This window comes from Peromyscus maniculatus, chromosome X, assembly GCF_049852395.1.
Source record: "Peromyscus maniculatus bairdii isolate BWxNUB_F1_BW_parent chromosome X, HU_Pman_BW_mat_3.1, whole genome shotgun sequence".
Taxonomy (NCBI): domain Eukaryota; kingdom Metazoa; phylum Chordata; class Mammalia; order Rodentia; family Cricetidae; genus Peromyscus; species Peromyscus maniculatus.
Genome location: NC_134875.1, coordinates 127093575 through 127106731, shown reverse-complemented (window position 1 = coordinate 127106731; position 13157 = coordinate 127093575). Strand labels below are relative to the sequence as shown.

General features: G+C 39.0%; 1 protein-coding gene across 1 annotated transcript in view; it reads right to left on the bottom strand.

Moving 5' to 3' along the window:
* Efhc2 (EF-hand domain containing 2) overlaps positions 1–13157 on the bottom strand; it is a 177183-nt gene that overhangs the window by 23782 nt on the left and 140244 nt on the right. Inside the window, exons 12-13 of the mRNA XM_006976872.3 lie at positions 7482–7679; positions 6009–6101 (exon numbers count right to left, since the gene is read on the bottom strand). Coding sequence (XP_006976934.1) covers positions 6009–6101; positions 7482–7679 — 291 coding nt within the window. The remainder of the gene's footprint in view (positions 1–6008; positions 6102–7481; positions 7680–13157) is intronic.

Below are 13157 nucleotides of genomic sequence, written 5' to 3'. Positions count from 1 at the left end.
ACTAAGAGACATGTTTGTAGAGGAAGGGGGAGGGAAGGCAACCTCTCTGGTTCCTCTCTAAATCCTAATGGCCCCCAAACATGCCTCTTGAGGCCTTGCGAGGTGGGAGTTCTCAGAAGCGAGTCTAATACAACAGATGACTGATGTTCATGGTCCCCTTCCCAAGAATGATGAACAGCTCAAAAAGTGCAGAAGCCAGCCACCCCCTCGCCACAGGGAATAACGCTGGGCTGCTTTATTTCCACCCTCCACGGAGGTGTAAGGCTTAGTGGAGGCTGTCTTTTGTCGAAGAGGAACCTGCCCCCTCCTCTGCTGTACTAGCTACCTCAGTGCTTAGGAAATGGTCCAGAAGGGAAGGGAAGGCACTGACGCCCCATATTGACTCTCAGTTGTACTTGGTTTGTGTTCATTATCACAGAATCTAAGAAATATACTCTAAAACACCTGGCGGAAGTCTGTGAGGCCAGACGCACAAGGAAACAGAAGCTCCAGACCCCTGTGGGGGGTGCAGTTGACAAGCCAGAATCACTCAGGCTGACAGTAAGCAACTGGTTATTTCTAAGTAGCCAGGTCTCTACATTGAAGACTTGATTCCAGCATAGAGGTGCCTGGTGAGGGGGGAACGGCTGCCAAAGAAGGACAGTACAGAGAGATAGTCAGTTCTCTGGTGATCGACTCTACAAGGTATGGGAGTCTTTTACATTTTTTCAACCTCAAATCACTCTGTATTTGAACCTGCAGGAAGCCCCTGGGTGGCTGTGCATGTGTAATGCCATGAGGATGAAGGTAAGGAGTGACTGGGACAGAGGGAAGGGAGTTGTAGGAGAAACAGAGAAAACAAGCGCTCCACTATGATACCCTCACAAGCACACCAAACAACAAAACAATAGCCACATGGCTCAATGCTTGCCTTTCAGTCTCACTGCCAGGTATTGCTGGGTAAAATTGCATGAGACTAAGCCCTGCCTCTAAGAGGGGGCAGGGCGGGCAAAGCATAATGAGATGATTTTAAAGCCCTGTTAACTTTTTCCATTTTAACTGATCTTTCTGGATGAGGCACCAGCTCTCTTGGGAGGCCAGTTCTAAGGCATTCCATGGGACCCAAAGCCAGCCATAAAAGACTAGCTTGAGGCAGAGCTGCTGGGAGAAGATTACATTTGAATTCCCCATCTAGTTTCAGAAGGTTAGAATTAGAGAAGGTACCTTTCTACTCTCTAGTTCTACAAGGGACATAAGTTGGAATGACCTCAGATTTCCATCCATCTTTTGAGATTTAAGAAGCAAAATACCTTGCTCAGAGGTACTAAAGGATATCCACATCTAAACATAGACTCACAGGGGTTAAATAAGCAAAGACCACATACCCAGGGAGCAGCTGAGTTGGATTTTAGAGACAGGTATGGTGGTTTCCAGACACATACAATGTAGCAGCAAGACCAAGGCTTTAAAGATGAGGGGCCAGAGTCCTATCTCTAGGAGCTTGGATGGAAGCAAAGGTGTAGGCTATCATATTGAGCTGCAACTGTTTGAAATTTACCTTGGCATTGAGCACCCTTTTTCAGTGACTCTCCTTGTATCTCAAAGCTTGCACTTATGAAATAATGAATAATGCCTTCATCAATGAAAATATACCTTTTAACATGCTCTTCACAAAGTATTGTCGGTTCTTAACACTACGTCAATCCAGTGTCACTACGGTTATTAATGGGTACTAACCACCACTACATACAGCTGAAATCTAATACTGTGTGCATTAGTGAAATGAGCTTGGGTAGTAACTAAGATGAGTTTATACCAGCTCTTACGACAAAAGCTGCTGGGGCCTGAAGCGAATGCCTATGAGAAGACTGTGAAGTCCACATTGCAGCTTTGGTTGTACTAATAAGGAAAAGGCCTAGCTGAGTTCTAAGGACAAAGGGAATGAAACAGAAGAGAAATCTTACCACCAAACACAGTGGGAGGAAAAATGCCTGGATAGCTGTCACGAGGTAGAAAGAAGCACCCTATCCTGTAGCCATAGTGCTTTTCAGTTTGTGATCTGAATTCACAGAGCTCAGCAGCTACCCAGCCTCACCATAATGCAGGTAAATCTCCCCCCACCCTGGGCATAGTGTGCATCGAACAAAAACAGCAAGCTCCATGCCTTCCTCCCATGGGAGACTGCAGACGTCAAAGGAGGTTCTGGTTTAGCGTGCCATGAGGAGGGCTGTGCAGACAGAGACTCTTGTCAAGGCTCTGTAAAGCCTTATGCAGTCTGTGGGGAACAATAAGAATGCAGAATCTAAATGTAAGCTGCAGGCTGATGGGCCCATTAGGAATTAGGGCAGTCTTTGAAAGGAATCTGCGGAGATGACGCAAAACACCAAGCATGTGACCCAAATCATGGCAGGGCACATTGGATGGAGAGGGGAATGGGAATGAGCCATTTTCTAATCTGATTAGTCTGAAGTTTCCCTTGAGTATGGAGAAGGGTCACTGCACAATTACAGGCAAAGTAAGACTGAACATGGGCTGCTCAGCAGCAGAGAGGCATGACCTCTTCAAAGCTAAGCCAGGCTTGGAGGCAGTCATACAGAGATTGAGACAGATTCCAAAACAAGTTGCAGAACAGTCTTTTTAAATTTAATGTCAAATCATAAAGGCAAAGACAAAATAGTCTGCTGAGAAAATGGGAGGATGATGGGTTAGTGGCCTTAGCATTGGGTAAGAACTCTGAGTCCTCCAAGGCCAGGCTCCCACATCACTGAACTCTCCAGAAGAACTCATCCTCAAGCTTATCAAGAGATAATCTAATAAAGATCTGCAGCTTCCTGATTAGAAGACAGCTTAATGTATGAAAGGCATCCAGATCCAACTGTCACAAAACATGACTCCCTCCATAAAAGACACAGGCTCCTTCTGGTTCAGTTTGGAGGTTCACCATATGAACTGTGACCTCTGGCTCAGCTTTGCTCCATTCCCAGCTGAGAGATAGTTCCAGGTGCTGTGCCACATGCTTTCTGTATGTTACCTCAGTGACTCCTCAGAACTCAGAGGACATAAATACTAGGAAGTAAATTGGTTATCCATTTTTAGAGGAAAGGGATTTGATATTCAGACAAGTCAACTCTTGGATAAGATTGCACAGTTTTAAGTGGGTTCAAAGAACATAAGAGACAATGTTGGGTGCCCAAAGATTCGGCAGCTTGTTGCTTGTTCACAGGTGGTAAATCAAATACATCAGGAGTAGTGTCAGCATGCGAATGGACCAAGGGTCAAGTCACAACTCTTTATTACTATGTAAGGGACAAAAGGAAAAACACAGAATTTTAAGAATTCCTAGGAGAAAATCACTGCAATCATCAGCTAAGCATGTATAAGATAACTTGATGTATGTGCTGATGCTTGAAGGGAGTATTGAAGAGGGAAGACAATTGGAAGCAATTTCCTACTGAAAAAGTAGCCAGAGAAAACCAAAAGTGCTGAAAGGTAGGGGATGTATATGCAAAATGTCAGATGACTCATTTCTCTGGATTATGGGATAGGAAGTAGAGGCCTCAGGAGCATGATGACTATAGAGAATCTGGAGTCCTAGGCTTACTTCTTTATTTCAGCTATTTTACACCAGGAGGACCAACTTCCCCTCCACAGTGCCACTAGAAAATAAAAGCAAATTGACCTAAACAAGCAAGCAATCAAAAAAGAAAAGAAAAAAATAAAAGGAGATGATTCTTTAGAGAATCTCTCTAGGTCAGTTCACTGAACTCATTCATCTATCTGGAATAGCTTCCTCTCCTGACACCTTAGATTCTAGATCTCCAGCATGGGAATTATCTTTATCTTTCCTTTCCTTTTGATTTTTGTCTCAGATGAAGATTCCAAGAAAAAGTTATGAGTAAAGGACAAAAGAATCTATCTTCCTGTACACAACAATGAAATAGCACAGGTACATAAAAAGAGAACCACAGGACATTTTTGCTCTTACAAGGTACTTAGCTGCCATATGTAAAGCCAGATCTGAAACTCCAGAGATCAGTAGAAGATCAATATGGAAACTCTTTACTGGTCAGGAAGGAATGTGGGTCAGTACAAAAGTGGTCATAGTGGCAATGGAGGAGAATGTGTAGGGGTAGGCAGTGGAAGGATGCAGAATTGTCAAGGCATCCTAATATGCTGGTTATTTGCAGACAATAATACAAAACTATTAGAAACAAGGGGTGAAAACTGGAAGGTTCAATGGTCAGGTTATGCTGTGGGATGGTCTGTATGTCAAATCTGTTGCTCTGATTGGTCAATAAATAAAACACTGATTGGCCAGTGGCCAGGCAGGAAGTAGGTGGGACAAGGAGAGAGGAGAATTCTGGGAAGCAGAAGGCTGAGGCAGGAGACACTGCCAGCTGCTGCCATGACCAGCAGCATGTGAAGATACCGGTAAGCCACCAGCCTCGTGGCAAGGTATAGACTTATGGAAATGGATTAATTTAAGACATAAGAACAGTTAGCAAGAAGCCTGCCATGGCCATACAGTTTGTAAGCAATATAAGTCTCTGTGTTTACTTGGTTGGGTCTGAGCAGCTGTGGGACTGGCGGGTGACAAAGATTTGTCCTGACTGTGGGCAAGGCAGGAAAACTCTAGCTACAAGGTTATAGATCTTCTTCTAGAATATTGTGACCTTGAGCAAAATACCATTTTTCTCTAAACCTCAACATCTCATATACATAGGAGAGGTAATAGTTCCGTCCACTCTAAGTTGCTCTCACGACGTACATGAAATAATGCATTTAAGGCAATTATCATACCTGGCACAAAGAAAAAATACCAGAATTATCAAGATATGTAAGTCAGAGGGCAAGAGGAGCTCAGACTAACAGCGTAGGAAGCATAAATGACCAAAATATGGTGACAGTATGGATGATGTCTTTCACGGCACCATCATCTCTGTTTCATGCCTGGCTCCAGAGGAGCCAAACAAGTAAGTGCTCATAACCCGAGGTCTTCTTACTGTACGTCTTTAGCCACCAGGCACTACTGCTTTGAAAAGCCTGACCTAAATTTTACAGTAATATCATAACCAATAAAGGTGTACATTTCACTTTGCCTCAGGAACCCATGTGTATGCACACATTAATGCCCAAAAGATAAAACAATAATTCATAACAGGTATGATAAGAATTAAATTAATTAAAAGAATGAAAATCATGACTAAGTTTTTCTTTCATAATACTTCAAAGATAATTAAAGATAGTCTCCCAAATTGATCTAGAAAAAGAAAATTCTGATGAAACAAATAGGCATGGACTGCCTCAGTGTCAGTAACTAAGGAACACAGCCCTTCTTTGTTCAAACCGAAGCTCTTGCCATATGTCATAGGTGCTTCCTAGGAGTCATCTTCACCCTTACAATGTTTGCCCATCACTGGTGACAGCCATGGACAAAAGATGCATTTTAAAGAAAGATGATACAGTTTTAATAAAGCCATGAGTGTATGCTTGATAAACAGCACAGTGACTGTTTGGTACAAGAAGGAGCTGGAAGGACTTTCTGGGCATATTATATGATATTAGGTCTAGAAGGATTAATGCAGACCTTTTTGGTATGTCATGTACATTTTTTATTACAGTGATTAGAACCATGATTAAATGACCCCATACAAAGCAACCAGAAGAAAAAGAGAGCTTGCCCTCTGATTCTCATTTCCCCTGCTGTTGAGTTTGTATTTTTAAATGTGCATGTCTGTCATAAAGATTTTCAGCCATCGGAATCATCTGTCAAAAATTTATCAATATATTTTACTTGTTTCATATGTTCAACTATGTACCCAGCACAAAGGACCCTTATGTAAAAATTATTTAGTAGACAAATGGATCCAATAATGATTTTGCAAAGGCAATAATTTTGCTTGGTATAATATATGTGAAAGTGACTTTAAAATGGTTAGTTATAGTAAGCTTTAAATAAACAATTAAAAAAACCCTCCCAAATAAAACCATGAAAATCAGTCTTCCTCAAAGGGTGACCTCTCACTTACCTGGACAGTAAGCTATCCAGAAGGTCATCACTCAAAGGTAACCTGGAGGACTTGCACATTCTTTTGATGTCTTTGGTGGGTAATACACCTTTTCTGTATTCAAAGAAAGTAAATGGGTTTTTATGTGTTATATATTCTGATAACAACAATTGCATGCTATAAAAAGGAAAATATATATGAGATATATCCTAAAATAGAAGTATGAAAACTGGCATTGAAACTGAAAGTAAGGAAAAATAGTCACCATATTGCATTTCACCATTGTTTTACACTTCAGAGGGACCAGACTGTGCTTTGAAAAGCCTTTCAAGACTCAGATTCCAATTCTTGGTTGATGGTAGTACAGCATATTAAAGCTGTAGCCATGAGTGTTGCTCTAAGTAATTGATCTGCATTCTTGACCACTAGTCAAAAATGGTTTTGATATTTGAAAACATCTCCTAATTTGACAGGCATTTAGAGCCTCCAACACAAGTATAATATGACTTGGGGGTATTTTTATGGACTTTTCCTTGGACCCAAACCCAACTAGGATCTTCATTTTGATTTTCTCAGAATCAAGTCATGTTCTCTACAGGAGGCCCAAAGGTTACTTCTTAATTTCTTCTGTGTTCTCAGTCAACCAGTGTTCTTTCATGAACACACAAAATTAGAACCCAAAAGGAAAAAGTAAGGTCTTTCTTTTCATTAAAGATGTTGAGAGATCAAAACAGAATAAGATCACTCTGTCAAGTTGTGTATGAAAAATGACCTGGAGCTGAAGAGATGGCTCAGTGATTAAAAGTGTTTGCTGTTCTTTCAGAGGTTCCCAGTACCCATGCCAGTGACTCACGACCACCTGTAACTCCAGCTCCAGGGAATTCAGCACCCTCTTCCAACCTCCACAGGCACTGCAGTGATATGCATATGCACACAGAGAAACAACGTACATATACATATACATATACATATAAATAAAAATAAAAACCCTTTTTTAAAAAGGAAAAGGTTTTTTAATGACCTAATGAAGCTGAACACACATGAGCTTCACATTAGAAAAATATCACACAGACCTTCATTGTTTTTAAGAAGAAATAGCTCCCCACTAGATCTGTAGAAAGTCTATTTATAAGGTCTTTGCCCTGTGTATTATAAAAGCCACAGTTTAAAAATCCTAGTTAGTATCAAAATAATATAAAGATGACACCTCATCATTAAACCCTGTAACATTTTCATTTACTCTATTTTAGTCAAAAGCACCTAGAAACAAATGAAAATTTAAGAGGGCAGCCTATTCTTTTTAAGATAGAGGATCTCCCCTATAGCTCCCCTATCTCCTATGATTTAACATAGTTTTACTAAAAATATTCAGTATGATGAGACATGTCAATTTTCTTTTTGCCACTTGCATAATTAAAAAATACATATATTCCTCTACTATCTAAGTTCACATAAACTTTAATGATTTATTAGAATCAATAAAACAAAACTTACTTTTCTCTGTCTTCGTACACACAGTTATAAATGAATGTGTCAAAATTCTCAAACATATTTTTCTTGAACTTTTCATGGGCCTGTGCAATTAAGCAAGTTATATCTGGATCCCTGATTTCAGGCACACAGTAGTGACGTGCAATGGTTATGAATTCCTGCTCTATGAGCTTCCCCATAGTTATGTTCATTAGGATTTCTCTGCAAAATAAAGTAGAACAACATTCACAAAATGACATAGAAGAATATTTTCTCTCCATATTAAGCAAGTTCAACTTCTACTTTATAAAACTGTCACTGGCTCAGGAAACAATGATTATTGTTAGTTATTTTGATATTTTTTCCCTTCCTTTTCCAGCTCTAGAGATTGAATCCAGGCCTCTCACATGGGAGACAAACCCTTTACTATTGGGTTATAACTCTAGTCCTTTTGTTACTGTTATCATTATTTTTATTTCAGGATGGGGGAACTCATTAATTTACCTAGGTTATCCTTGAATTCACTCTGTAGCCTAGGTAGGCCTTGAACTTGAGATTCTCCTGCCTCAGCTCCCAATTAGGTGGAATTACAGACCTGTGCTACCCAGCCCAGCAATTGTTTGCTTTAACTTAATTCATATACTTAATTTAGGAGCAGCAAGAAGACACCAATGCTAGGATGGAAAATAATAAGCATCACAGCTTATAAATGAAAAAATATTTTGTCCATTTTGAGAATAATCTGCAATGAAGAAGTTAGTTAAGTCCTTAGAAGGTTAAAACATTTGTCACTAAGTACAAGACTTGGTTTAATGCCTATTCATCTTCTTTAAAAGAAATAGTAACTGATTTAGGTTTCTGTTTTCTCAGGGCATAGGATTTACAAGTCAATAAACTAGAAGGGTATTTTGTAGACAAGAAAAGAAGTTGTTCACATTTCTGTTGCCAAAATTAAAAAAAAAAGATTCACCCTGGCAATGAGAAAAAAAAAAACTTAGAAGAGTCATGAAAGAGTCAAGCTGTCTGAGTGTTTAGAAGACAAATGGCATTGGGATTATTTGACAATGCTGAAACTCTAAGCAACAACAACATATTAATGATGATGATGCAAAGCCTAACACACTGTCTGTACTGTTTTCAATGTATCATCTGTATGAAAGCTATAAATTGTGCAGCCTACATTAGCAAGAACTACATCAAAATCATTAAAATGAAAAATGTCATGGAGGTTACATGAATAAACTTCCACAAGAAAATTGAGTTATTGGAAATAATTCAGTTCTCAAGAATCCCAAATAAACAAGGGAAAATGAGATTTTGTTTGTTCTTCTACTATAGTTGGATCTTTCAGATTAGTAGCCTTTAGTTCTTTTGATTATTTCTGATCATTATCACTATCATTTAGGGATCTCAGAAAGATATCTATGGTGGTGCACTTGGAAGGCTTGGGAGGCTGAGGCAGGAGAATTGCTAGGAGTTCAAAGCCAACCTGGGCTACATAGAGAGACCCTTTATCAAACACACATGCATACATATGGGGGAGGGATTGGGGATATGAATGAGAATATATGAATGAATGAGTGAATGACAGGTTATCTTGACTAGGAATTTTCTATTCTGGAATCCATGATCTTGTCCCTATCCAAAGGAAGTTCATTTTGCATACAGCTCAGGCTATTGAGATTTTCTGCTCTGCTTTTGTATTTTGAATGAAGGCCAAATTCAACAAAAGGAATCTCTCAGTGACAGTAATTTAGGCCAATCAGTATTGGCAAGGGATATACTTTGTGGAAAACCCTATGAAAGGCACACTGGCATCTGAATTTCTGAGACTTTATACTGTAGTTCGGCTGTCCAAGCATGAGATGAGCACTCAAGGCCACAAGCTAGCAGGACCAAATGAATAAAACAATAGCAACAATAACTTTTACCACTTGCTGAAGACTAGCTATAAGCCAGGTCCTATGTTACAGATACTTTTGGTGTGGATTATTTAACCTGACCTAAAAGGTTGGTACTCATTTTACAGATGAGAATATGGAGGCACCAAAATGTTAAGTAATACACTCAGTTTTTCAAAAGCTCGAATACGAACCTAACCATCCAGCCTCAAGGCCTATGCTTCTGTGTATTAGTCAATGCACTCTTGATCTAGGACAGAAGATAGAACGGCTAGAAGAGAGGCTTAGAAACAACTTCCTTGGAGAACATGAGATTTGAACTGAACTTTATGTGTCTGCAGAGCTAGGGATCAAAGCCAGTTCCTTATATATGCTAGGCAAGAACTCTATAAATGATTCCCAGCCTTGAGCTGAGTTTGTATGTACCTCTTCTCTCTTTGCAGCCCATGCTATGGTTTGTAACTTCATGGGTTGAAAATTTAAATCTCCAAATTTAAGCTACTGGTATTTGGAGAGGGAATTAAGGTTAGGTAAGCTCATGAGGATGGGCTACCAAGAAGACATTATTGGCTTCATAAAAAGGAGGAACAAAACCCTGAACTAGCATGGTTGCTCTGCCATGTTGTGGTACTATCTGCCATATTATGATATAATAAAAGAAAGCCTTTATCACATAGCAGCATCACATTCTTAGACTTCCCAGCATCCAGTAGTCTGAGCAAAACATGCTTCTTTGTAAACTACTAAGTCTCAGGTATTTTGTTATAAAACAGAAAAATGGACTAAGACATTTCATCAACCTCCATTTGGAAAACTGAAATTAGTCAACACAATTTTAGAAACTCTGAGTCACTAAGCATCCCTGACAGAGGACTAACTGAACATAGGAAAGAGCTTGCAAGGAGAGACCTGGATAATTTACCGCACTAGTAATGGAATAATGACCACACATAAAATGAAATACCATTAATAATTACCAGTAGCCGTGATACTAGTGTTGACGCTCTGTTGATGAGCATACAATGATCCCAATAAAACTCAAGATATAGATTAATATATAATAATGGGAAAAATGATCATGGGACACATACATGCCAAAACTTCAAGTACATTATCTCTGATTTCTTCCTTTTTATAAAATATATGTTTAATTTTTCTGGGTTTCTGCAATGAGAAAATGTCCCTTTCACTATCTAAAATTCAACGTATTTGAAAGTAGAACACAGCATGAAAAGGAGTAAGTGATGTACTCCCTCAACAGAAAGGAAGGAAACAAGGAAGCAAGGAAACAAGAAAGCAAGGAAAAACATGCATAACAGTAGCTAGAAACTTTCCATACACCTTTAACTAAACTTATTATAGCACCTCCAGATCATAAAAGTTTATTTCCTTTTCACTGCATAAACTGAAATTATCCTGGCTTCACTGCAACTCAAATTTATATCTGTTGGGTTCCTTCTATGCTTGTTTTAAATAGCTCAGTATCCCACGGCATTCCATGGCTTTATGTGAGGGCTTCACAACCAAGTCACCCTACAGCAGAAACAGAGGCCCGCCCGGCCCAGAACCCTGCAGTATGGCCTGTGTGGCTGCTGTAGAGTGAGAAGTGGGTCTTCGCCCTAGGATCTCTTCCCAGAAGCCCATGGCTCACCACTCAGATGTCTAAATGATGGCTGCTACTATTTTGCCCTGCATTTCTCCTGTTCTTTAAGATTTGAATCATCTTACCAAACTTCAATGTACTTCACAAGAAAAATTAGGAAATCTTTGCAAAAGTAGTACATTCTATTTTTATATTGTGGAACAGTAGAAACAGCATGAAATTTACTATTACTGACATTTAAGAGGTGATAACACTATACAACTACTTTTATCTAGTTCCAAGACATTAGATCACCTCAAAGAAAACCATACCCATTAAGTACCCCTCCAACCAGCCTTCTCTCCCACATGGCAGCCCTTAATCTGCTTTCAGTTTTTTCAGATTTGCCAATTTCATATTTGGATATTTCATATAAATGGAGTCATATGTGGTCTTTTGTTATTGGGTTATCTCATGTAACACAATGTTCATCCACATGGTAGCATGTTTAAGTACTTTATTCCTTTTTATGGTAGAATAATATCTCATTGTGTGAATATACTATATTTTTCTTATCTGTGTAGTCATAGATATCTAGATTGCTGCCACCCTTTGCTTTGATAAATAGTGCTGCCATTAATATTTGTCGACCACGTTTTGTTTGAATACTTTCTTTGTTTTTTCTTACTTTCTTTGAGATAGAGTTTTGCTACTTAACCCAGGCTAGCCTTGAATCTACTTTGTAGTCCAAGCTATTCTCTAACTCATGCTAATCCTACTACCTCAGCTTTCCAAGTACTGGGATTACAGATATATGGCACCATGCCAATCTGGGCACCTGGTTTCAGCTTGTACTCAAGAATACAATGTCTTGGCTACATAGTAATCAATTTTTAACCTATTAAAGAACTGCCAATCTACTTCTGCACACTCCATTTTGGTTTTGCATAGCCACAGAAACAAATGTCTAGTTTCCACCAATCACAGCCAGTCCTCACATAAAATTCCAGAGAAGCTAAAATGAGACCTTATACCAACATCTCACCTCATCACTTCCTGTCCAGTCACTAAGGAGAAATGATAATATACTTTAAAAACTACCAACCTGGGAGTTCAGCAGTTAAAAGCATGTACTGCTCTTGCAGGGGAACCAAATGTAGTTCCTAGCACCCATGAAGCTGCCTATAACTCCAGCTCCATGTGATCTGATGCCCTCTTCTGGCTTCCATGAGCACTGCACTCATGCACACAAACACACAGAAGCACACATAATTACAAAAAATAAAATAATCTTAAAAAATTACCTACTAACTATATTCTTTATCTCACTGATGAATTTCAACTATCTTAAATATTCCAATGTCAAGTTACCTTTGTCTTTACCAACACTGTATTACATTCATAGCACTACCATTTTCTATAGTTTAATATTATGTTAATAACAGTATGATTATTTAATATTAGAAAGGATACTGAAGCCGGGAGGTGGTGTCATATGCCTTTAATCCCAGCACTGGAGAAACAGAGGCAGGCAGGTTTCTGTGGGTTCGAAGCCAGCTTGGTCTACAAAGAGAGTTTCCAGACAGCCAGAACTATTACACAGAGAAACTGTATCAAAAAACAAAAACAAAGAAAGGATACTGATTCTGGTTTTGTAACTGGAATCATAAGACTAAAAGAAGAAATGACATGCTGTTCTAGGGTAGTGAAGTACCTGTGCAGAATTCTGAAACATGCAATGGGAAGCAGCTTGACAAACTTTCCTTTCATTAGAGTTATCTAGTCAAGTTATGATGAATCAAAATGTCATTTTAAAGCTTGGGATCTCAGGCTATTCTCTTACATATCAAATCATTGAAGTCTAAGTAATGTCTTTCAAATAAACTCTTTAAAATGAGTTTCAGCATACACAAGGCCTCAAAAGCATAAGCCTTAGGCTCTAAGGCTTACAAACAAAACAAAACAAAAATAAAAAAATTAAAATTGAAAAAAAACCAGTTGAGCCTAAATAAAACCAAGCAGCAGTTTCGATGACTGTGAAAACCCTTTCTCATTTCTTTCCATTTGATATTCATCAAATAAAATGTGATTTGCTTCCTCTAATCAGAAGTCATGCATGGCTGCTCACATCCTGCACTCCCTCAGGCTTCCTCTCATACCTGAGGACCAAAGAAATCTCCACTTGATTGTCACTTACATCCCGGCATGGAATACTGT